The following is a 24,829-nucleotide window of genomic DNA, read 5'->3' on the forward strand; positions in this document are numbered from 1 at the left end:
AACAAAGGTGTGTCGAAACTCTCCAGTATGTTGCTGCTTTGGACTCAACTGGAACGAAACTTGCGCACTTATTAACTTTATTAACTTAATTACCAGAAGACAGCAGCTCAGAACACAAAGAAAACAGATTAAATAAAGGTTCGTATGACTTTTGTTTTGCTTTGAACTTTTTAAACTTTTTATCTGTACATATAAGTGACAGATTCGGTGTATTGACATTCCTAGTAGTTGTCATTGACATTTCTGGTGGCAAACCGTTTAATAACTACTTATATTGTGACGTATTATGTAGAAATAAACTATAGAATGTTTGTAAACAAAGGGACGAGGTTTAAAAGGGGGACGGAAAGCGTCCATGTGCTGGAATGCGGGGACGCGCCGCGCTTACAGAGAATGAAAGCTATGAAATAATGTGAGACCGGTTTATGAGTGAAAATACGTAAGACTAGAGGAGTTTAGAAATCGACTATTTTTAAAAGGACAATGAAGCCCTAAGTTTCACGTCTGAAGATGATATTTCCTGTTCAAAGGCTAGAGTTTAGTAACACTTTACAGTAACACTGATTTTATAGCTTGCTGCTTCTAGATACTTCTAGTAACTGGATTGAATAATGATTTATTACTTTAAATATTTATACATTGTATAAGTTTTAATATAAATGTAGGCTACTTATTCACTTAATCATTTATGGAACTAACTCATTTAAAAAAAAAGTGTATTATATTTTAATCATAATAATTGTTAATTGTTTTAAGATTCCTAATGGTTCCTAAGATTCAGCCATGGTATTGCCATGTGATCTGATGAGACCTTCGTTTCGGTTTATTAGAAATGTTGTCATCTGAGGTCATGAATTCATCATAATTGCTGTCTAACATTAAACTTTCTGTAAACAGGTGTGACTGACGGGGACGTTTTTCCCAGATGAAGAGATGAGTGCTGAAATCAGCACCATCCCCAAGTTACAAGTGTATTTGGATTCCTTTTGGTCATCCGGCGTAGGATCACACAAATCTGACTCAAACACCACCAACGCATGGGTAGCCGCACCTACGTCTCTGTACAACCCTCCCGTGCTCTGTGAAGTTAGAATGGACTCGGATCAGCCCAGCCCGGCTCCAGATGAATCCTCCGTACTAGGGTCTGAGCTTCAGACCCAGCTCGACCTGTTCCTCAAGCTGGGGTTTTCCCAGACCCAGGTCCGCGCCGCTTTCCTGAAACTCGGCCTCAGCGCAGACACCAACAGGGTTCTGGGGGAGCTGATACAGGCTGCTGCGGAATCTGAAGAGGAACTGACAGCCTCCCCGGTGCTGGTCCCACGTGGGGATGGATCCATTAAGGCCCAAAATCTAAGCGCACCGGCACTGCCAAGTGCTCCGGAAGAGCTGGTAGAGGATGAGGACGCACTCAGACCTATAGTCATTGATGGGTCTAATGTAGCCATGAGGTGAGTTTACTGTACACACTGATGAAGTGTGTAGTGCTTTTAATAACACTGCATCTTCCATTCCTTTGCTATTACCATTTACAGTAAAGGTAACATTCATTTTGATGACCTTTTCTTTTGTGTCAAATGTTTAACAGGGCAGTTTAAATATCATCAAAATATCACAAGATAACAGTTTCCCTAGAACTAGAGTGTTTGCACGTTTATTTACAGTGCATGTACTTACCCAAGACAATACTGAGTAATACAAGGTAACTACAGGGGTTAGGTTTAGGTTCAGGGTTAGTTCCTAGTTGTTACCTAGTTATTGTAATTAGTGTAATAAGTACATAGTATGTAAATGGACTGTAAAATAAAGTGCTACTATTAGAACATTTAGTTCTATTTAAGACAGCTTTCTCTTTTTAAATATATTTTGAAAAGCTGAAGTGTGCAATTTATTTGCCATTATAGCATCACTAAATGGTATATCAAAAATGGTTGAGAAAAACGATGCCGTCAGGCTAATGTTTTAATAGTGCCAGACTTTTTGTCTTTGCAAATAATTATTATGATGGAAAAAAATTAGGGAATATTATTTACATCATGGCCAAGTCTGCTTGTTTATTGTAAAAAAAAGTGTTTGAAAATTAAGACTAATATTGTAGTATATATTTTTTTTTACAAAGCATTCTTTAATTGTGTCACAGTTTAATAAAACCCAGTATTTCCTCACGCATTCCTAAAAAAATGTGCAAATCATGTCCATTTCCTTCTGTTTTTTATGAAAACAGAGGTGGATTTGTGCTAATGTGAACGTTTACATCTTTCTGAGTCATGACTGATCAATGTTATTGGCCATTCATTGGCCAGACTGCCTGGTATTCTGACACATCATAGTATTTTCCTCCACGAATGCTTCGTGTGGGATTTGTCGTAATGAGTAATTCATTCCAAATGTCAGACAAGAAATTAGGAAGTTATTTGGAGAAGTTGATCATATGTTGCCAAAGTGAATTCACAGTTTTCTTGAGATCTTTTGAAGCATTTTACGTCGCCTGCGTGTTTTATGACCTTTTTAAACCCTCCCTATGTATTTCACCTATATTTGCAAGTAGAGTCCAGATTTGCCCCTGCAGGCTGCTGTAGCTGTCATCGCTCCAGTATGCAAATAATCTTATATGCAAATCATTGCCGTTTCCCGTCTCCTCCCTTCCTTCTTACTATCCTGAAGGAGAATATCTGTGAAAAGTACACCTTGATACTGAACAGGCCAGACAACATTGCAGCATGTCGTCTGATTGGATGGCTCTGCCCACTTTTTTGCTATTTTTGTTCCTATAAATCAGCCGCCTTTAAGTACCTCATAAAAACAGACAGTTTTCACACACCCACTTCTGTTGATTTAGGGCTTGCCTTGGATTAAAAGTACAATTGACTTGTTCATCTAATTATACTTATTGCAAACAAATAAAACTTTCACCACTTTTTATTTTTTTATTTTTATATAAATACTTGTCAGTATAGTACAGTCAAACCAAAATTATTCAGTCTCCAGATATAATTTTTAACTACTCTGTTCAGGACACTCTAGTTCATTTATGTAAGTGGGGATAGCAAATTAAAGTAAACTGAGACATATTATACCCAAAACATGTTTAATACAGTGACTACCAGTAAAATGCATACAAATTTGGGACAAAAATGATTCAAAAACTTTTTGACCTGACCATGTTTTGCTTAAGTGTTTTTTCTTCAATCGCTAATGTGATCCTATACACCACAGACTGAACAAAACGAAGCATTGCTTGGTCATTGGTTGACCTAAATCGGCATTATCTAATTGTGTACATAGATTTAACAGCTGACAGCTGATTGGTTGATTGTAATCCATTACATTACTTTCTATAGTATCAAAGTTATCTGACAATATCCAGATGAATTTGTTCTGACAGAAAGTTCTTGTCATATTTTATTACCATTTTCTAAACTATAGCGAATAAACTGTGGTGATGTGAGAAATGTTGAAGATGTTGTTTTGACTGTACATGATGGAATGTGCGCTGTCTAGAAGGAAGTATAGCAACATTTATTTTAATGAGCAGGACAGCTGGTAAGGAAAGAACAAACTGATATCATACTGCTTTCTTTAGCAGATCTCCTAATGTCTATGCAGTTGGTTTACTCTAAAATAACCTTACATTTTTAAAGTTTAACATAAAATGCTTTTGATGTTCCTTACCTATGAGTAGCTTCAAGATAAAAGTGCCTGCTAAATGAATTCGTGTCTGCACATGCAATATAATTGTATTATGCAAATTCAAATCTAATTACTAAAAACTGTTTCTTAGCCACGGGAACAAGGAAGTTTTTTCCTGTCTGGGAATTCAGCTAGCAGTCAACTTTTTCCTGGAGCGGGGTCATGTTGACATCACAGTGTTTGTGCCTTCCTGGAGAAAAGAACAGCCGCGACCTGATGTGCCCATTACAGGTGAGAAAAAGGGAATACACCTACAGTCAGGAACAATTCCTGCTATTCAAACGGAGCGACGTCTGTTTTCTTATAGCAACCGAGTGGCTAACAAATAACGCCTAGACCATTTGAGCAAATCATGTATTGTTTAAAGGGGGGGTGAAACACTCAGTTTCAGTCAGTGTCATGTCAATCTTAAATACCTATAGAGTAGCATTGCATCCTGCATATCTCCGAAAAGTCTTTATTTTTTTAATAATTATATAAGAAAGATGCGCTGTTCCGAGTCTTTCCGAAAAAAGCCGAGCGGGTGGGGGCGTGTCGTGTGAGCGGAGCTAAATAATGACGTGTGCTCGCTGCTGCTATGTTGAGTCCGTCGTAAAGCTGTGTCATCCCTAACAGCGGGAAAAAAACTTTATTCAAAATAAAAATATGGCTTTTAATCAGATACAGCCATACATCTATGATCCGGAATCAGACCCAGAGGCTGCAGTTGAACAGGAGCAGCAGCAAAAACGACTAGAGCAGGACGTCTGTATGTGGTACAAGTTATACACTAACTATATAATATGCTTAGCGGCTTGTGTTATTTACATATTTATACTTGAATTATATCGTCGTATTTTTGTCTTTGAAGGTGTACATGTGGGAAGTGCAGTTGTGCACGTGTGTTTGTGTGTTTACGCGTGGTTTGTGTAGACAGTAATCGGACTAAAAAAAACACAGACATTTGAAGCAGTCTCACTCACCCTTCTAACGTTGGGACTGCTCCATCCTTCAGCATTAGGCGATTGGGAAAATCCGGCGTCGAGCTGGGCCTTGTTTATGAAACAGTCGGCACCGAAATGCAGCGACCAGATATAAACATTCGCGCAACTCAGTTGCTGATCCGGAAAAGCAAATTACATCCACTGTTGCCTTAACGCGGGGTTTTGGGGAATCTGTGCAGGACTGTCTTGGTCTGGCAACCAAAAACGCACTTTTTTGGTGACATTGTTATGTGCACATCACCTGTCCAGCATCCTACAAGCCAGCGCTTTGATGGGCGTAGCCTGTTACTTTCGCTCTCTCCCTCTCTCTCTCTCTCTCTCTCTCTCTCACGCGCTTCCGGTAGAATTGTCCGTAAGGCCCATACAAGGAAATTCCGCCCCCATTAACGTCAAAGGGGACGCATGATCTCAAAAAACTTGCCGAAACTTATGACTAACCGGAAGTAGTATTTTTGACAAAGAAATACTCCCATCAAACGTCCACCTTAACTTTTGAAACTTTGTCTATGTTTAGTATGGGATTCCAAGTCTTTAACAGTGTAAAAAGATCAGTATGCATGAAACAGCATTTCACCCCCCCTTTAACTGAAGTATACTTGGAGCACTAGTAATGCAGTTCTGTTTTTTTTTTTTATCTCCGCTTTGAAACTCGGAACTCAAATATTATAACTGGAAGTATGGGAAAACCCCGCAATGATCTGATTTGTGTAGCTGACTGAATGAAGTATGTCATAGGATATATTGGCAAGTACCTTGGGTTTTTAAAACGTTCTGTACTTCCGTGTAAAACAAAGAAGGCCACAGTGGAGCAGTGTAATAATGCGACTGCTGGTTTCGGCTGGTAAGATGTTTGATCTGCTTGTTTGCCAAGCCCTCAAGAAGTTTGACCTTGCTTGAGGGAAATGTTGTAACTTTGTGGTTGTGCTAATAATACCGTGCAACCAATAAACAGTTATGATGTTGATTTGTCTCAACAGTTGCCCTTTCACTATGCAAACATTGCGTAAATATGTTTGTATTCCTGCTTCCTTTGAAATAAACCGTCGATGTGAAAATGGGCACATAGCCAATGGAAATCACAAGCAAATTAAGATGCCAAGAATCTGTCTCCCTTATTCCAGCTGGTCCAAAAGTGTAATTGAATACAAAAAAAAACCTTGTTTAGTTTAAAAAGAATAGACAGTGTGTACCAACATTGGCTTTCAATCAATAACAACATGTCAAACTCATGATATACTGTTAATCGCATGCCAATAACAATATATCGAACTAAGAACATGATATGCTGTTAATCTCATGTCAATCAAATATTAATATTTGCTAAGACAAAAAACCCTGGAGGACATAAGTGTAGCAGCAAAAAACCTTTCATTTATAATAATGCAAAAAGTCAGTATATTGTTTGTTTTATTTCCATATCCTGCACATACTGCTTACATTTAACAGAAATTCACTATACAGTCAAGTTTGCAAATGTGTCCGAGGTTCACAATAAAAAAATAGCTATTTTTCAAATATCTGCTCTTTGTATATATATCTTTTGCCATTGTATAAATGTCTCGCTGTTTTTTCTTCAGCATTTTGCTGGTGTTACTAAGGTGTTACTAACTTTAATGCTCCAATTTCTTATAACATATTTTTAACACAGAACAGGATGCATGACTAAATATGTTAATGTTACTAAATTAAGGCATTAACATGACAGCCCTAATTGTGACACAATTGCAAAATGCGTCAACACCGCGTCAAATTTCTTTTTCTTTTTTTTTTTCAGATCAGCACATTCTGCGGGAATTAGAACGGAGGAAGCTTTTGGTGTTCACGCCATCTAGAAGGGTGGCCGGAAAACGCGTGGTGTGCTATGACGACCGTTTTATCGTGAAGCTGGCGTACGAATCCGACGGCATAATCGTATCCAATGACACTTACCGAGATCTGCAAGGAGAACGTCCGGAGTGGAAGCGTTTTATAGAGGAGAGGCTTCTGATGTACTCGTTCGTCAATGACAAGTAAGTGCTGTTGCATTCTGATCGTTGCGGCGTACGTTAAGCTGTACGTTAAGCCCTTCTGCTAATTCAATCCAGTTTAATGAAGTTCACATTGCTTTTGTGTAGGTTTATGCCTCCGGATGACCCTTTGGGAAGACATGGACCCACCCTCGACAACTTTTTGAGGAAGACTCCACGTATACCTAAGAAACAGCCATGTCCTTATGGTGAGAATATCATTTTTCTTTAAGTGAAGATTGACTCTGTACAAACACATTTATGCATTTAGCAGACGCTTTTATCCAAAGCGACTTACAACTCAGGGGTACAGGAAGCGATCTGTCTAGAAGAGGCAAAGAACCTCAAAAAGTGCCCTAAATACCAAGATTTGTATACTAAACCAGAAAAAGGGAAGAAGAAAAGAGAAATAGAGGAGGAAGAGTTTTTTAAGATTAAGTGCTCATGGGAGAGATGAGGTTTTTGAAAGAGCCAGTCTTTTGAATGAATTGAGTGATTCTGTCGTGCATAGGGAGGACGGAAGATCGTTCCACCAACCAAGAACAATCACTAGTGTGTTCATGTGGCCTTGTGGTCACATGTTTGTGTAATTATCAGGATGTGGCATTTTTATTAGCATTAAGACATATGCAAAGGGATAATCCAGATCAAAGGAATTGATAACATTTGATTTGATTATTTTTGAACAAGAATTAAACACTCTCTCTTCCGGTGCAGGAAAGAAGTGCACTTACGGAATCAAGTGTAAGTTTCATCATCCGGAGCGAAACAAGCAATCCCAGCGTGCGCTGGCTGATGAGCTCCGAGACAAAGCCAAAGTTTCATCCACGCCGCACAAACCTCAGCCGCTTTCCAGTCAGAGTCCGTCTCTGGAGGAAGTTATGGAACAGAAACTATCCCTCGACGCGTGCGCATCTCTCAAGAAGAGTTACACCAGTGAAAATGTCCTTGTCGTTAAAGGAGCGCCCCCGCTAACGCAAAGGAAGTTTCCTTCGAAAAAAGAACGCCGGCATTCGCCAACGAGCCTGGATTCTGTTCCCAACGGATCTCATGAGTGTATGGATTCCGGCTTGGGTTCCTACGAATGTCATTCTCATGAAGCTCCCCATTGTGATCGCTATTGCGACCACAGGAAGTCCAAACCATCCAGCAGTGGGCGGCATCGCTACGTCCCAGCCAATAGCCAACCCTGCAGTTGCTGTTCCTACCAATCCCAGAGGGCTGGTGGAGCCGGTCAGCACCACAGCAGCTCATCAAACCCGGGTTATGGTCAACCTCGCTATCACTCCTACGGCGGAGGTCCAATTTACCCTCCCGTCAACATGTCCCAGTATTCATTCCCACACAGCAGAGGGCCGCCTCCCCATCAGGGCTACTGGTCCGACCATTATAGTGGCTATCCTTCGGCATCCCACAATGCCATCCAGCCAGAGAGAGGACATGGACAATGGTCCCCTTCCAATCACAATCCTCAGTGGTCCGAACGGGAGCAGGTGAGGAAGAAATTACTCGCAATTTTCAATGCACGTTTGGTGGACAGGGCCATGGACATGTTCCCGTATCTCCTGGACCCACAAAGACTGGCAGCAGAGATATTGACACTTCAGTCTCAGGATGGGGCTTTATGATTTTTATTGAAGGACTTGATAACAAGATCTACACCAAGATCTCAACCTCAACCACTAGTGATTTTGTAGTAGTCTGTCATGTAACGCAGTGTAGCTCCACCCACAGTTCTCATTGGTCCAAAATCCTGCTTTACATCAGATGTATTCTGTTATGCTGTTTTTGTCAGTGTTTTCCTTTAAGCAATGACGTTCCAACTTCACAGGACATGTTTTAAAATAAAATAGACATATTAATGTCTACACAGCTAAAAGTACAACGGTACATTAATAGATGTTTAATCTTTATGGACTCTCAGAAATCTTTATGGATTTCTGTTGTAATTTAATATTATTTTAACTGCGGTGAATTCATTATTGGTTGTATTAAAAGGGTTTTGTCCCCTTTTGCTGTAGTTCTCATTATCAGCCTTGTCATTATTTTCACAAAAAATGAAATCTAATTAATGATGGCATGAGTTTTGTGTTGTGTGTGTGTGTTGTAAGTGTTATTATTTGTGGTTCTGCATGGACTGCAGTACCGTGTAAGTTGAACGCTTTGGCACCGTGTGCCGTAACTGACGCTTGTTAAGCAGAACTACCAGAAAGGTAGAAGAGTACGCACCCTTTGGTGTATTTTCCCATTTTAACTTATAAAATGTCCTAAAGCATGCAATCATCAGCAGTGAAAGTTCTCAAAGGTAAATGCCAAAAGCATGAAACGTGCACAAAAGACTGTCATGGAACTTTTGGTAACCTCTGTTAGTTTGTATTAAAGCTGTTTCGATTTTAAAAAGGGAGTCTGCAATATTGAGTAGGCAATTTTTTGCCATTGTTTAATTTAGCGGCATATCAGACCTTAATGTGTCTTTGCTCATTTAAGTATGTCTTTGCTTTTTATGCTGTCATGATCTCATATTACTGTAATAAATGCTATATTTATGTACACACATCAGTCTTTGACTTTTATTAAGTCGTGTCTGTTCAAGTGAATGTCTTGCATGTGTTGTTCCTCTGTGTGATTGTGTTAACTAGCATATTTTATAACAAGCTACAGCAGCCCTTAACTTTCAGAAGCAATCACGCTGCAGGCGACGGCCTCATCTGTGAAGGATGCGTTCACTAAAATCACTGTTCCTTTCTAGAAACCACCTAATGTAAATGCTATATATACCACAGACAAAACAGTTCACACCATCTAATCAAAGAAACCATATGCTTACCATTTTGCCTTAATGATATTTACCCTGGTAGAGAATAGTGTTCCTGTCATGACAACTCTTAAGTGTTTGCTTTGGTTATGGATATTATAACGCTGATAATATGTTTGGTCTTGACTTCTTGAGTTTCCTAAAACTTTTCATTTACATGCAGTGAGTTTATGTCTAAAGAGCATGTGCTACTTTTCCCATAAAAGCTGATGGAATTTATTAACATTAGAAACGTTATTAATTATAAAGAACAACTTGATTTTTGTTCATTTGACTACATTTCACATATTGAGATGGTTGAAATCCAGTGTCAAGCCTCACTGATTAGACCAAAAGAGATATTATTTTATTCATTTTCTTTAATACAAATCTTTTAGACAAATATGAAATAATTTAACGTTAAATATTTAATGATAAATTAAGAACTATCTTTAATGAGAAAATTACCTTCAATTGTGCTTAAAATTATGCTAAACACCGCTTTTAACCCCAGGAAAGGGAACATTTAATCACATTTGTGATTTAGAAGCAGGGTTAGCTGCACTTACCTGGAGGTTACCACGCCTCTGCGGTGCCAAACTATGCTTAACAACAAACAACCAATCGCGTTCACGCGTTTTGGATATCAAGGAAACACCTTGCATTGTATATAGTCTATAAACAGCAAATGCTGACAGAAAATGCAACAATTTCAGTGAAGAAAATGTTTAATTCTTACCTTTGTCCGAGATGTCCATTCTGTATAAACTTGATAGAGCGTATGCGTGTGACCTCACCGTCGCCCGGAGTCTCCGCGGTTATGCTCACTGAGTGGCAAAAGATTGAGTGGCAGCATTGGTTTTCAGCATGAATAATGCAAAAACAAACATAGAATGAACAAAAAACCCCCCAAAAAAACCCATCTAAACCGGAAAGGAGCTTTGCAATTGACTGTACTGATTTGACAAGAAATCTGAGATAATATTTTTTAGAGACTGCTAAAAGCTGCAGAAAAGAGAAGCAAATGGATTGCTTCCATTCAACAGCTGGACTTCAGGCAGAGAAAAGTCCTTGCAGTTATTATTTGTGTCAGTAGGTTGTATTTTGGGGTAAAATCCTACATTTTATTGTTATATATTGTATTGAAAACTAATCAAATAAATTATATTACCATCGTATATTTTGCCTAATTTGATGTTAATTTGAAAAAAAGTTTTTAGGGCCAGACAATATTACTGTTGTATATCTGTTCTTATATATATATATACACACACACACACACACACACTATATATATATATATATATATATATATATATATATATATATATACACCGATATAAGTCATCAATTTGGGATCAATGTCATGCTGAAAGACCCAGCCACATTTCATCTTCAATGCCTTTGCTGATGTAAGGAGGTTTTTACTCAAAATCTCATGATACATGCCCCCATTCATTCTTTCCTTTACACGGATCAGTCGTCCTGGTCCCTATACAGAAAAAACAGCCCCAAAGCATGTTTCCAACCCCATGCTTCACAGTAGGGATGGTGCAACTCAGCAATCTTTCTCCTTCAAACACAACAAGTTGAGTTTTTACCAAAAAGTTATATTTTGGTTTCATCTGAAATTCTCCCAATCCTCTTCTGGATCATACAAATGCTCTCTAGTAAGCTTCAGATGGGCCTGGACATGTACTGGTATAAGCAGGTCTGGCATTGAGTCCCTGGCGGCGTAGTGTGTTACTAATGGTAGCCTTTGTTACTTTGGTCCCAGCTCTCTGCAGGTCATTCACTTGGTCCCCCCGTGTGGTTCTGGGATTTTTGCTCACTGTTCTTGTGATCATTTTGACCCCACGAGGTGAATTCTTGCATGGAGCCCCAGATCGAGGGAGATTATCAGTGGTTTTATATCTCTTCCATTTTCTAATAATTGCTCCCGCAGTGGATTTCTTCACACCAAGCTGCTTACCTATTGCAGATTCAGTCTTCCAAGCCTAGTGTGGGTCTGTAATTGTGTTTCTGGTGTCCTTTGACAGCTCTTTGGTCTTGGCCATAGTGGAGTTTGGAGTCTGACTGTTTGAGGTTGTGGACAGGTGTATTTTATACAGATAACGTGTTCAAACACGTGCCATTAATACAAAATGAGTGGAGGACAGAGGAGCCTCTTAAAGAAGAAGTTACAGGTCTGTGAGAGCCAGAAATCTTTTTTGAAGGTGACCAAGTACTTATTTTCCACCACAATTTGCAAATACATTTTTTAAAAATCAGACAATGTGATTTTCTGGAAAAACTTTCTCGAGAAAAACCCAAAGGGAAAGGCTTTTGGTTTAACATTAAAACAAGCTCTATAACAAGCTCTATAACAAGCTCTAAAACAAGTTTATGATACTTATATGTTTTTTCTAACATGATAATAATCACAGATTACAATAACTTCCCACAACTCTTTCAGGTTTTATCTAAAAAAATGTTTAACAAGTTTATAAGAGCACAATTATGAACATAATGAGACTGTGAAAGTGGACTGAGGTTACCTGCTCTGCGTGATGATGTTAAATTGTCTCGACCGTTAATAAGAACGTTAACCCGCGGTTTAGGAATGTACCGTGTGAAACGTCAGTTTATGAATACCCAGGATTAGTTGTAAATCCCGGGTAAAAAATTATGAGCATTGTGAAACGTGAAGCAAGATAACCCAGGATTCAGTTTGCCCAGGGTTTAGAATGACCCGGGGTTAACTAGCCTGTTTAAAGTGTGAAAAGCCCTTACACCTCATATAATTGGTATAACAGATGAAGGGGAAAACAGCAAATCTACAAACTACAAACATGTTAGGTTAAAGAATGATGTCTTTTGGATGGTGTTTATTGAATAAAAATTTTTCATTTCAAATGGAAAAAATACAAACCACATCAGCATAGGCGTCAGAAAAGAAAGTGTACGTGAAGAGCTGCAGATGTCCTTAATAGATACATTACATTTTATCAGAGGAAGTGGCCTTGGGGGAGGTGAAAGGATTTCAGATGAACTAAAGCTTTTATAAGAGGGAAAAATGCATATGTGAGTAATCTCCAAACTAAATTTAGCATCATTTTTTAAGATTATAATGTGATGTGCTTCTTTCACAAGTAACAGCCGTCATGCATTGGCGTAATGATATGCCAGATACAATTTTTCTAGAGTTTCAGAGGTTCAGACAGATGCGTCATGAGTGAGATCATGTTTCTAGTGCTTGTGATCATTGGACTTCCCCATAACTATGAGATAAAAAAATTTTTTGTCTACTATTAGGCTCATGCGCTGACAGACAGAACTCTCAATCAAATACAATCAAAAATACCACAGTGGTATAACTGAACTGTCTGCTACCTTACAAACTGTCCCATGCCTTATCTAGTCTAAATTATTGTTTTGCAAATTAGGTGTTTGTGTTATAAATGCATGTTAATTTCTTTAATTTACTCAGTTTTGATGACTCTACATATCCTGCAAGTGGAAACTCAAGTAACACAATCAAATATCAAACGGAACATAGCAGTCTTTTGGTCTAAAAGCCACTAACAACACCTACATTTAGAGTCTTATCAGACATTATTTTTCTAGCACAGCATGCTTATCTTCCTGAGCTCACTACAAAGGGGATGTACCGAAGTTTCCCCTGCAGATAATATTGATCCTAACCACAGTAATTTTCAGTAATCAAAAATGCTGTGGTGGAGAGAATTTTTTATCGGCCTTTGGTATTTTGCAATTGTTGAAAACAAATAAAACAAAAATCACAATTTCTATTGCTAATGATTGTAGTGCTGTCCATACACACTCGTGCACAGGACATTGTCACTGTCCCACAGCTGGAAAGACTGTCTGTCTTCAGTGTCAAACCAGGACCTATCCACTATCTGCACATCATCACAGTCATTAGATGTGTATCTAGTCTGCCTGTGCTTCAGGATGATGTGATGTGACTCAGATATTAACTCATGAGTCATGACTTTATTTTCCGCACAAATACAGGTTAGCTCACCAAACAAACAGATGACTGAATCACATGTGTGCATAAACCAACGCTGGCATTTTTGTGGCCTTTAGATTTGATCTTGTTCTTGTTTGTCATCAAAGTTTGCTGTCAAATGGAACAAATAAACTAGTAGATACTGCCATAGATAAAATTAAAAAAAAAAAATCATTCAGCACATTCTCAAGGCCACAGAGATGTGAAAGATTATAAAGCTCAGATGTGTAATACATTAGCAGCTATGAAAGATTAACCTAAATCAACCCATCACATCTGTGTATACAACTTTACAGGAAAAAAAAAAAAACATTCAAATACATGAACAATTCAGAATAAACAACTACAGGAGTGGCACATTATCAAACTGAAATATTACTGGGACAAAAAAACACACCTTCCTAATAATGTGTTGGTCCCCATTTTGCTGCCAAAACAGCCCTGACCCGTCGAGGCATGGTGTACTGTGGTATCTTGCACTAAGATGTTAGCAGCAGATCCTTTAAGTCCTGTAAGTTGCGAGGTGGATCATGGCCTGAAAAATTCCTTAGGCAGGTAGTCTGTGTCAAAGTAACATCCACATGGATGGCTGGACCCAAGGTTTCCCAGCAGAACATTGCCCAAAGCATCACACTGCCTCCGCCGGCTTGCCTGCTTCTCATAGTTCGTCCTGGTGCCATGTGTTCCCCAGGTAAGGGATGCACACACACCTGGCCAGCCACGTGATGTAATAGAAAACGTGATTCATCAGACCAGGCCACCGTCTTCCATTGGTCCAGTTCTGATGCTCTGTTGCCCACTGTTGAGGGCAAAATGTTCACTTGCTGCCTAATCCCACCCACTAACAGTTGCGTGATGAAGAGATAATCATGTTATTCACTTCATCTGTCAGGGGTTGTAATGCTATGCCTGATCTGTGTATATTGACAAATCTAGCATTCAGGGTGGTTCAGGCCACAGGATGCACAGAAAATCTAATAGTCTTGATGACAAGCAAACAATTCTATTATCAAGAGTCTTTGATGCAAACAACAACAACAACATGATTAATATTCAAAATGCACATTAGATTAAATTTTCCCAACTCAGTATGTGCTATACTAACAATAACTACTTTAAAAATATTTTAAAAAGCAAGAAACTTCCATTAACCCAGTGTGATGAGCGTGAGACATGGGAGGAGTGAGCAAGATCGTGGAGTGAGTGCAAAAGAGCGACACCTGCGAGCCACACCGGTCTCGAGTCCTCTCATGAGGGAGCTCAGAGGCATATAAGGACGAGCGACACCAGTAAAGGACACGAGAGGACCAGGCCTGGAATTTATGTTATGTTTATGTTTTGGTGTGTGTGTGTGAGTGGGGGCAGGCATGTTTTTGTGACATATGAGGACACACATAATGTATAATGACATGGGTATGACACAGGTATTACAAAGAGAGGGTGAAATATGAGGACATTGGCCATGTCTCCACTTAAAGGTTTATAGTACAGGATGAGGTTTTTTTTTAGAAAGTAAAAATGCTGAATGTTTCCTGTGATAGGTAGGTTTAGGGGTAGGGGCAGTGTAAGGGTATAGAAAATACGGTTTGTACAGTATAAAAACCATTACGCCTATGAAATATCCCTATATGTCACAAAAACAAACGTGTGTGTGCGTGCGAGGGGCTGCCCGCGTTTTGTTGTGTGTGTGCGCGGGCAGTCCTCCGTGAGGGGCTGCCCGTGTTACTTTTATTTTGTTTATTTGATTAAAAGTCTTTCAATGTTTGCCGGTTCCCGCTTTCTTCCTTCCCATCTACGAACTGTGTTACACCCAGACTGATTGTTGTGACTGCAGCTCATCTGACACATGTAAAGCTGATAACAGCAGTCATTGTGAGAGAATGGCGGCCTCTACTGGAGACCTTTGGAAATTACTGCTTATTTTCCACTTGTAAAAAAAAAGACTAAAACTTGAAAGACTAAAACATAGACAGGGCAGGACTCAAAGGGATTTGTATATTTGGATGTGTGTTCTAAAATTATGGATTTTTTAATCATGTCAAATACTCAACTACTTTATAGTTCACTGCACTGAAACGGTATACATTTTATTGGTTGCAAGCAAAATTTGGTGTTTCTGTCATTTTGTTGCATAACATAAAGACTAAAGTAGTTTCTTTTCTGGTCTCGAGATCGACATCAGAGCTAGATTCCTGAATTTTATCTTGAAGAATCCTGGTCAAACTCACCTGCCTCTTTCTAGTAATCCTGCAGATTTCAATTAGCCTGTTCAGATGACTTTATTTAGGATTGAAGCTAAATTCTGCAGGAAAGTGGATCTCAGTTCCCAGGTTCTTTGATTCGATGACGGCCTTGTCGTAGCCAGTCAAGTAGTGTGTTGGTGGCTGAATAGAAAGTCTCGTGGATGTTGAAGTGCGCTTTGCTGTAGAATCTTTGACCGAAATTTTGCGGCAAAACTTAGTTTCGAACACGAGACTCAACGGAAAGAAATAAACTAAGTAAAATAAAGGAAAGTGAGACGAGAGTATTTACAGTACAGGCCAAAAGTTTGGACACATTACTACTGAACTGTTTCCAACTTTGAAAATGAATCATCATATCTGAATGATTTCTGAAGGATCATGATCACTGAAGACTGGAGGAATGATCCTGACAATTCAGCTTTGCATCACAGAAATAAATGATCATTTAAAGTATAATAAAACATTTTTTTTTTATTGTAATAATATGTCACAATTTTACTTTTTGTTTTTTATTTTTTATCCAATAAATGCAGGCTTGATGAGCAGAAGAAGCCTCTTTCAAAAACATTACAAATAGTAATGTGTCCAAACTTAATTCTGCCTCAATCGTCTTCTCTCTATCATCGTCATCTTTTTGTTGTCTGATTCTTTGCTTGTGTTCTGAAATTTGAAACTCAAATGTCTGCCCATCCTCCTGGTCCTGGAAGGTATCATCTTTGGTTCAGATGTGACTGCATCCCCACCCCTCCCATAAATTACCTGTTATCTGTTGTCTCTTAACTTCCCGCTCTAAGCAGAGAGTGCATTCAGACATGATTTCTTGTTATGATATATGTTGATATTTCTACACAGATTTCATTTAGTAGACGCTTTTATCCAAAGCAACTTACAAATGAGGAGACTAATAAAAGCAACCAAACAAACAAGGGCAACAGCGTGCAAGTGCTGTAACAAGTCTCAGTTAATTGATATATAGTATCAATATAGTTAATATATATATTATCGATACATATACTACAGTAGCCTACATATACTTTTTTTTTTTTATTTCTTTATAAATAAGTAACAAACAAACAGAAAGATTACTAGAATTGTTAAGTGCTAGTCTTTATTGGTCAAGTGCTGCTGGAAAATTGAGATATGCAGGTCGTTCCACCAGGTGGGAACAGGAAACGGTCCGTGAGAGTGATTTCATGCCTCTTTGGGATGGACTCACGAGGCATTGAAAGGATACAAAAACATACACAGATGCTGTCTTCCTGTTGTTCAATGCTTCTCTAACTAATTGCCACAAACACAACGCTATATAATTAATAATTAACAATACTGTTGTTCATTGTTTGTTCATGTTGTTAACAAATAAAATGTTTGACTTTAATCATGTATTAAAAACAACAAAGATTAATAAATACTGTAGAATTACAATTCATAACTAGTTCATGTTAACTAAAGATACCTTATTGCAAAGTGCTATGAAAAAAAAAAAATCCCCTCTCTTGTTTAATGCATGGTGGAGTGTTCTTAATGACAGTTTTAAAAAAAAACATATCACCTTTCTTACAGTATCCCAATATATTGCAATATACTGTACCGTATTGAAACCCTAGTTTCATCCTTATTTGTAACCCACATTTGATGTATGGCCATTAAATATTTGTATAATTTTATGTGTGGTGCTGCATTGAGACCCTCATGTCTCTGAAATGTAACCAGGGCCTTCAAAATGAGCATACCACAGGAAAAGTTTGAGAAACTAAATCTAAAAGGATATAAGGATATTTAGCTTCAGGCATGCAAACTATCAATATTGGCATGTGCATCTGCGCTGTAGGCCCTGTTGATGAAATAAGCTTGCACAATTTACATATGAACATGACCGGAGATGGCAAAAATACATTCGGAGAGCAGCAGCTTTTGTTTCTGCTCTGACAGCCGCAAAACCACCGAGAACGCAGTGTGTTAGAAATCGGTTTAAACCTGTATTTAGTGTCATCCACTTGTGATCAGATCGGACAAAATGCGCCTTAATACCAGGTGTAAACAGGGCCAAAGATTTCTAAAGTCAACATATTTTACTAATAGACCTACCAATCTCATCCCAATGCTTTAAAACGCATCATCCGGCAGACTTTCACAGCTCCAGGGTTTATTGCATTGTGGCCTCTGTATCATGATGCACATCGTATTGTGACTTTGCTACCGATACAAAACCCGGCCATATTCTTATTTTGTTTCCACATGTATATTGAAAGGTTACAATAAGAGACTTCATATATTCAGTAATTTCATAACAGAGATTATCAACCCCCCTTTTTTTTGAGTAAATTATTTTCACTGATGGAGCATCATCCATGCTTGTATTCAGTTTCATGCATTTATTAATTTTTACCACGATTGACGATCTGGTTCCATTTTTGTCTGCCAAAATCCATCACATGACAAAAAGCACTCTCGTTTCTCTGCTCTTCTCCAGCTTTCCTCAGATCCTCCAGGTTCTTCATCCATTCGTCCTTTCCCTCCTCCTTTAGTCTGGGAACCAAGAGATCCAGATGTTGAAGAGTGAAAGCGCTGTCTGCTTTTAATGCGATCTTGGACAGGATCATGATGCTGATATAAGCTTCAGCAAGCAGTTTGGACTTTTCATTTTGAATCTTCTCCAGATCGCTGATCAGTTTTTCTTCTATTTTTGTTTTATTCTCAGACTCTTGCATGTTGCTTGCATGTTTCTTTTTAGTATTTTCATATTTCTCTTTGTCAAAGCTGGTTTCAGGCTTTTCACCAGTGCATTCATACTCCTGTTTGATATCATGAAATGTCATTTGAACTTCCTTTGTCTTTATCACATATTTTTTGTTCTCTTTGACGTGCTTGCTGTAATGACACTTTCCAGTACACATAGTGCAGTGCTGGTTTTCCATGACTGAACAACATGACGCATCTTTCTCCCACCAGCAGCCCCATTCATGACAGTTCTCCTCACAGACGGAGCAGCAGGTTGCGTTTGTGCTCCACCGTGATGACTTTTCAATGATAACTTTTTCTTTGAACCTTCTCTTGACTGTGAACTTAACGTTTTCACATTTCTCAATCTTGTCTCTGTTCTGTCTGATGGCCTCCTGATTCAGTTGCTCAGTTTTTAACTCCTCCTCAGAGATTCGCTTTTTCAGATTAGAGACACAGGCCTCAAGTCGTCTTTGCTCATTCAGAACAGCTGATGTCATCTGAACACTTCTTCTGTTCTTTTCTTCCAGGAGTTTGAAGAACTCATTCGTGCTTCTCTCTCCCATTTCCCACGAGGATCTGTCGAGATGCTCATACTGTTTATCTCTTTCCTCTTTCTGTCTGTTGTTGAATAAGAAGTGAACAGGTTCATTGTCTTCATCTCTTCTGCAGGGTATTTCTACTGTGTTAATGGCATTGAGAGCATCTGTTGGACGTCCTCCATCTGAATGTGTGAGTAGAAACACTATGTTGTTCTCTATATCTTTACCAAACAGAGACAGAACTGAGTGAAATATATATTGCTCTTTTGCAGAGAAGCGATTCTGAGCCGCCTTCATCACAAAACACACAGCATCAATATAATGAATCCCATCCTCATCTGAAAATAATCTGTCTTTCTCGTATCCTTCAGTATTTGCGTATCCAGGAGTGTCAATGATCATCAGAGATGTTGGTTTCTCTTCAACCACCACCTCATAAATAGTGATCTCAGACGTTTGGGACTGTGATTGACCTTCTTCTTCTTGTACTTCTTTTTCTTCTTCAGTTTCTTCTGTGATTTGATAAAACTCTTGATCCTCAAACTTCACTCCCAGTAAGTAGTTAATGATGGTGTTGATGTTGGTGGTTTTCCCAGCACCAGTTTCTCCCACCATCAGTATGACTTTGTTCTGCTTGTTTCTGTCTCTTCATCCATATGTCCACTGTCTCAACTTCCTATCATTCCCATTAATATATTTTCTTTCAGTGTTCAGACGGTAAAGCGCTGGAGGACCTGGATTCATTAAGATGGCGTTATGACGTGATCTGTAAAAGAAAATATAGATTGTTCATGTTGTGATAAATCAGTTTTTTAATCAAATAATTTAATTTCTAAACATAATCCTTGAGTCATTTTTGTCTCTCCCTTGAAAAGTGTGTGACTCTGGCTTTTATGTCATCAACAACTGATGAGTGAAGTACAAAATGGTGAATAATCAATTTTTTGTACAATGAGTTATTCTTCTGATACTCAGAATCGAGTGAATAATGTATAAGAGGATTGACTTACGCAATTAAAGCAGGTTCATTCTTGCTGTTGCACCATTCGGGAGGATTGGCTGATGTCATTGTTGCCATTGTTGCTGTGATTTAAAGGGGTGATGAATTGAGAAATCAACTTTCCCTTGAGCTTTTGATAAATAAAAGGTCATGGTAATATAAGAATATCAGAATATCAATATAAGTTTTAGAGCTGAAAACTTCCTTTTCAGTCAAAGAAAAGCATTTATAGACACTAGGGGCCTCATTTATAAAACTTTGCGTAGAATTTGCGTCAGAAGTGGCGTACGGATGAAACATAGGACGTACAGAAATATTCGGATTTATAAAATCGTGCACACGCACATCTTACGTAGCTTTCCCTTAATAAATCACAATCACTTCTAAATGTAGCGCAGCTTTTGCTGCTTCATGTCACACCCATAATTGCCCATAAATAGTCCGTGAAACGCTCACAAGTTAATATTCATCGATTGCAAAATCATGGCAAACACGACCAAAATAAAGGCATAAGCATAAATACCATGATTCCGTAGCTAATAAGGAACATTTGGTAACACATTATAATAACTCACGCTATGAAGCATTAATTAAGCATTAGTAAATAGTTAGTTCATCATTTATAAAGCATTATAGACATTAATAGGTTGAACTTTATTTTTAATGAAGTTTGTAAACAAATCTCAGGTCGACTCTGGATTTGCAGACATATTGAAATTAAAACACAATGCTGTGCCTTCTATATTGGATCCGACAAGAGTGGTGCAACACACTTATGTGAGTAAAACATATTTTTTTATACTATGTAATAGTAGTCCTGGGGCTATGTGTTTTCCAGACAGGCTACCAAAACGTAAGCCTGTCGGCTGGCCGGTGAATCTCAAATAGTGAAATAATATTCCTTTCTTGATATGGGCGCGCGTGCGTGTGTGCGTGTGATTCGTGCTTATATCCACCAATCGGGCGAGCCAAGTAATACAAAAATAATATACCAATCAATCGTGGGTGGATGAGAAATAAATCATTGTGTTTGTTTGATAAAGATGTTTACGAGCCCTGTGGTCAAGAGAATCATGCCGGTTGCTGCTTTCAAATCAATCCCTCCCTCATGTGAACTAAACTGACAGGGAAGCTAAAGCTCATTAAATATGCAAATCTTATCCAATCATAACCCAGCGTTTTGAAGAGAGCCTCAAAACCAGTGTAGAAAATAGCCTATTACTTATTAGTAATGATGTTTTTGAATGTAAAAACCACACGGACATCATTAGTTGACCTCAGACAACAGTATAAAACAGTATATAAACACCTTTAAGAAAACACTGAGTGAATAAGTGAATGCATTTTCCATTTGCATGTATCAGATTGTTACATAATACAACTATAAACAAATAAATAATTCAGAGGTTCATGATTAAATAATATTTCCTTATTTAAATTTCCTTTATAAAATACAAAATTTGCATGTTACATTTGTAATCCAGTAATCCAGTCTGTTAAAAAAGTTTAAATTAGCTTTAGCGTAACAGTGACAGTCCACACATCGTCTAAATATTTGATTCAAGATTCAGTTATTGACAAAATTCATTCCGTTACAAGCAAATAAGGGAATTACATTTTTGTCTGTATTATTCAGTAATATAAAATACATGTCAGCTGACAGAAAAACACATTCTTTATAATTCAAGTGGACGACATCAACATCACATTCTTACTTTTGTTAGTTATTTTCCAGGTGTGCAATTCTTCTTGTAAGTTTATGTAGAGAAAAAAAGATCTTTTCAGTAGAATCGTTGTTCTAAAGTACAACTGCACATGACAAGCATCTTTATGATTGAGGGCGGGGAAACAATAAAAACTGAATTAAGTTCAAATTGCAAAGTTTCATGCCTCATACACACAGTGGTAAAAAGACAGTGAATGTTTTACTTTCCCAAACAAAGACTGTGTAGTTTCATTGCTAAGAGAAATGATAAGCTGGCACTTGGCACAAAACACAAAGTTACAGACAGGGGCATGGGACTTGGGGGGATAAAGGGTACTGAGTAACCAGGGCCCGAGGCAGGGAAGTCCGTTTTCTATACATACACATACATGGTACGGGGGCCCAGCAAGATGGTTTGTACCCAGGGCCCAAAATTTGGTGCTACGCCACTGGTTACAGATGTGGTGTGGAAATAGCAAATATTTAATTATGTTGCAGCAGTCCTTTTGGAATAACTGCTATTTCTCGCTGTCAGGACAATAAGGGTCTCAGATATAGTCAAAGTAGGAAATGCCTTCTAATTGAGAATCATGGCATTTACACTCCAAACAGAAAATTAATTGTGGAGCAAACATTTAAGCCAATTAATTTTCAGGGTATTATTAAGATGGTCAGAATTATTAAAATGGTCAGAATACAATTTAAGCCACCCTTATTATAATCTATTAATAACCAAATATTTTTTTCGTCTTCTATGTTTTTCAACAATTTGATTAAAATTCACCTAACATCTTAATTTATTGTCTTTTGTTATGTTGATTCCTATATTTGTGACACTCACTTTCAAATGAATATTACAGATGGAGGATGTAGCACATTCTGGAGAGTCACACACATTTATTAGGGAGGTTATGCAAAAAGTAGTCTACCTGAGTGCTACTCTTGTTGATATTAATAATGCATATGTTAAATTACATATTAAATTGTTTTACATCAAAATAATTACTGCATCTGACTAATATTTTTTTTGTGAATGAACTGTTGACATTTTTGTGCTCTTGTTGTCTTATGTAACATTTGTAAGTTGAGCAGCATTCTCATTCATCCTGGAAATGTTTCCAAACAATAAAGTAGGCTATTTGCAAGTCTGCTGAAATCTTGAGAAGGGTATTCCTGCACAACCGGAGGCCGCAGTTTCAGGACCCTAGTTCTAAGACCGCAGTTCTAGGACCCTAGTTTTTTGTGACAGCACCACCTACCGAATTGAATCACCAAAACACTAATTTAAGATGGACTATGGACACCGATCAGACTGTGAGTACTGATATTCAATCAAGTTTTATTTTATAACTTTTACATGAAACAAAATGTACGTAAGTGAGCTGCTATGAATTAAGAATTAATTCACACGAATTAAGAATTTGTGTGCTAGTTTTATTAATTAGGCTACTAGGATGTTCTTGATCGTGGTGTGGCTGAGATTTATTAAATCCTTTTTGATTTTTAATGACTATAATGCATCTAGCCAGCTGCCAGCACATTAATTCAACTTAAAAAGATGACAAAAGCATGTTGGTGTAAGGGTGTGTACCTGTAGCTACTGTATTAGAGGGAAGACTTGCTGAATACTCATTGTTTTACCATAGTTCCCATAATATTCTTACATAACTGCGCTGACTGCCTGGTTGCACTACAATATTAGCCTGTCTAAATGATGCATAATGTTTGACAAGTTCAGCCATTTATACTTTGGCTACGTTCTTATAGCCTGTACTGATATATTTTTTGCTGTGAAGGATTAAAAAGTTGAAAATTAATCCTTTAATTTTTTTAAAATAATTTTTCTGTAGGAATCTTGCACAAATGTTTTTTTGTTATCCTTGGAGCTAGACTGAAAAGACTGGGCATGATATTGCAGTGATTAATAAATGCATATTTAGCCTCTCCAAACAAATATTATTATATTCCATTCTGCATATCATGTAAATTTCATAATGTAACCGAGATGGCAATGGCTTTTGACATGTTACCTTTTTTTTTTTGCTTTTAGGGATTGCCACGCCATCACTGTAGAAATGACTGCGGGATAAAGTCTCAGTGTTTTTTTTGTTGTTTGTTGTTTTTGTTTTGCCAAGTATATGCTAATATAGTATCTGTCAATGTCACACATCTTTCAGATGGGCATGGCTTTCATTAGAAAGTGGTGGTGTCTTCTTCTGATGGAGCGCTTCAAAATAGGAGGGTTATAACAATATATATTTGTATATTCATCTCTGTAACACCTGCTTGTTTTTATAACTTGTGCAGTTTTTTATTAATTTTTTTTACCTACAGTTCATTTTGTGCCTTGGCTCATTTATCAAAATTACCATGTTCACCAGATTAGTATAGGGACTGTCAGTCATCATCCAGCTTAGTAAGATATATATATATATATATATATATATATATATATATATATATATATATATATATATATATATATATATATATATATATATATATATATATATATATATATATCATTCTGTCTGTGCAGCAACTGATGAAAAAAGGGGTATTTTTGGTGCTGTTGTTATTGCAAAAATGACATAAATATATATTCTTCAATCATTCTTGAGTCTTGCCTTGCCTCTCTACAAACTTTAAAATATCTGACTGTAATTTATTGACTGCATATACTGATTCCATCTTTCTTTTCCCTGATAATGAACGAATTAGTTAAACTTAAGGAGGTTAATCAATATACAGTATAATTCAAGAAATTAAGATTTTTAAGGTACTCAACTTTTTTTTAAAGATTGATATACATTTTTTATTTATATTTTGTGTAAATTAATTTGTTTAAATTTAAAATTGTGCGTCAAAGCAGGTATTACACACTTTGCAATTAACCTCTGATGCATTTTCAATTTAAAAAATCACATAAAATATACCCCTGAGATTAAATATCTTGATACTATGTAGGCTACTAACTAAACCACCTGGGTCGTAGAACTGAGGTCCTGAAACTGCAGCACACTGCTATATCATCCAGTTCTGTAGGTGGCGCTGTCACTAAAAACGAGGGTCCTAGAATTGCGGTCCTGAAACTGGGGTCCTGAAACTGCAGCCTCCGGTTGTGCAGGAATAT

The 24,829-nt window shown here is 37.7% G+C and overlaps 1 protein-coding gene and 1 pseudogene across 1 annotated transcript; one reads left to right on the top strand and one right to left on the bottom strand.

The window, feature by feature from the left end:
- Positions 1 to 9,232, top strand: zc3h12ab (zinc finger CCCH-type containing 12Ab). The gene is made up of 6 exons (XM_067426073.1): positions 1 to 138; positions 898 to 1,448; positions 3,779 to 3,918; positions 6,445 to 6,679; positions 6,785 to 6,885; positions 7,394 to 9,232. The coding sequence occupies exons 2-6, from the start codon at positions 934 to 936 to the stop codon at positions 8,302 to 8,304; spliced, it is 1,902 nt and encodes a 633-aa protein (XP_067282174.1). The 5' UTR covers positions 1 to 138; positions 898 to 933; the 3' UTR covers positions 8,305 to 9,232.
- Positions 9,233 to 18,106: 8,874 nt separating this feature from the next.
- LOC137047403 (gelsolin-related protein of 125 kDa-like) lies at positions 18,107 to 19,735 on the bottom strand (annotated as a pseudogene).
- Between the last annotated feature and the right edge of the window lie 5,094 nt (positions 19,736 to 24,829).

This window comes from Pseudorasbora parva, chromosome 19 (genome assembly GCF_024679245.1).
Source record: "Pseudorasbora parva isolate DD20220531a chromosome 19, ASM2467924v1, whole genome shotgun sequence".
NCBI classification, from domain to species: Eukaryota; Metazoa; Chordata; class Actinopteri; order Cypriniformes; family Gobionidae; genus Pseudorasbora; species Pseudorasbora parva.

Coding starts and splice junctions, on each gene's coding strand:
- zc3h12ab (XM_067426073.1), top strand. CDS start 934: ATGAGTGCTGAAATCAGCACCATCCCCAAGTTACAAGTGTATTTGGAT. Junction 1,449..3,778: donor GGGTCTAATGTAGCCATGAG/GTGAGTTTACTG, acceptor ACTGTTTCTTAG/CCACGGGAACAAGGAAGTTT. Junction 6,886..7,393: donor GAAACAGCCATGTCCTTATG/GTGAGAATATCA, acceptor CTTCCGGTGCAG/GAAAGAAGTGCACTTACGGA.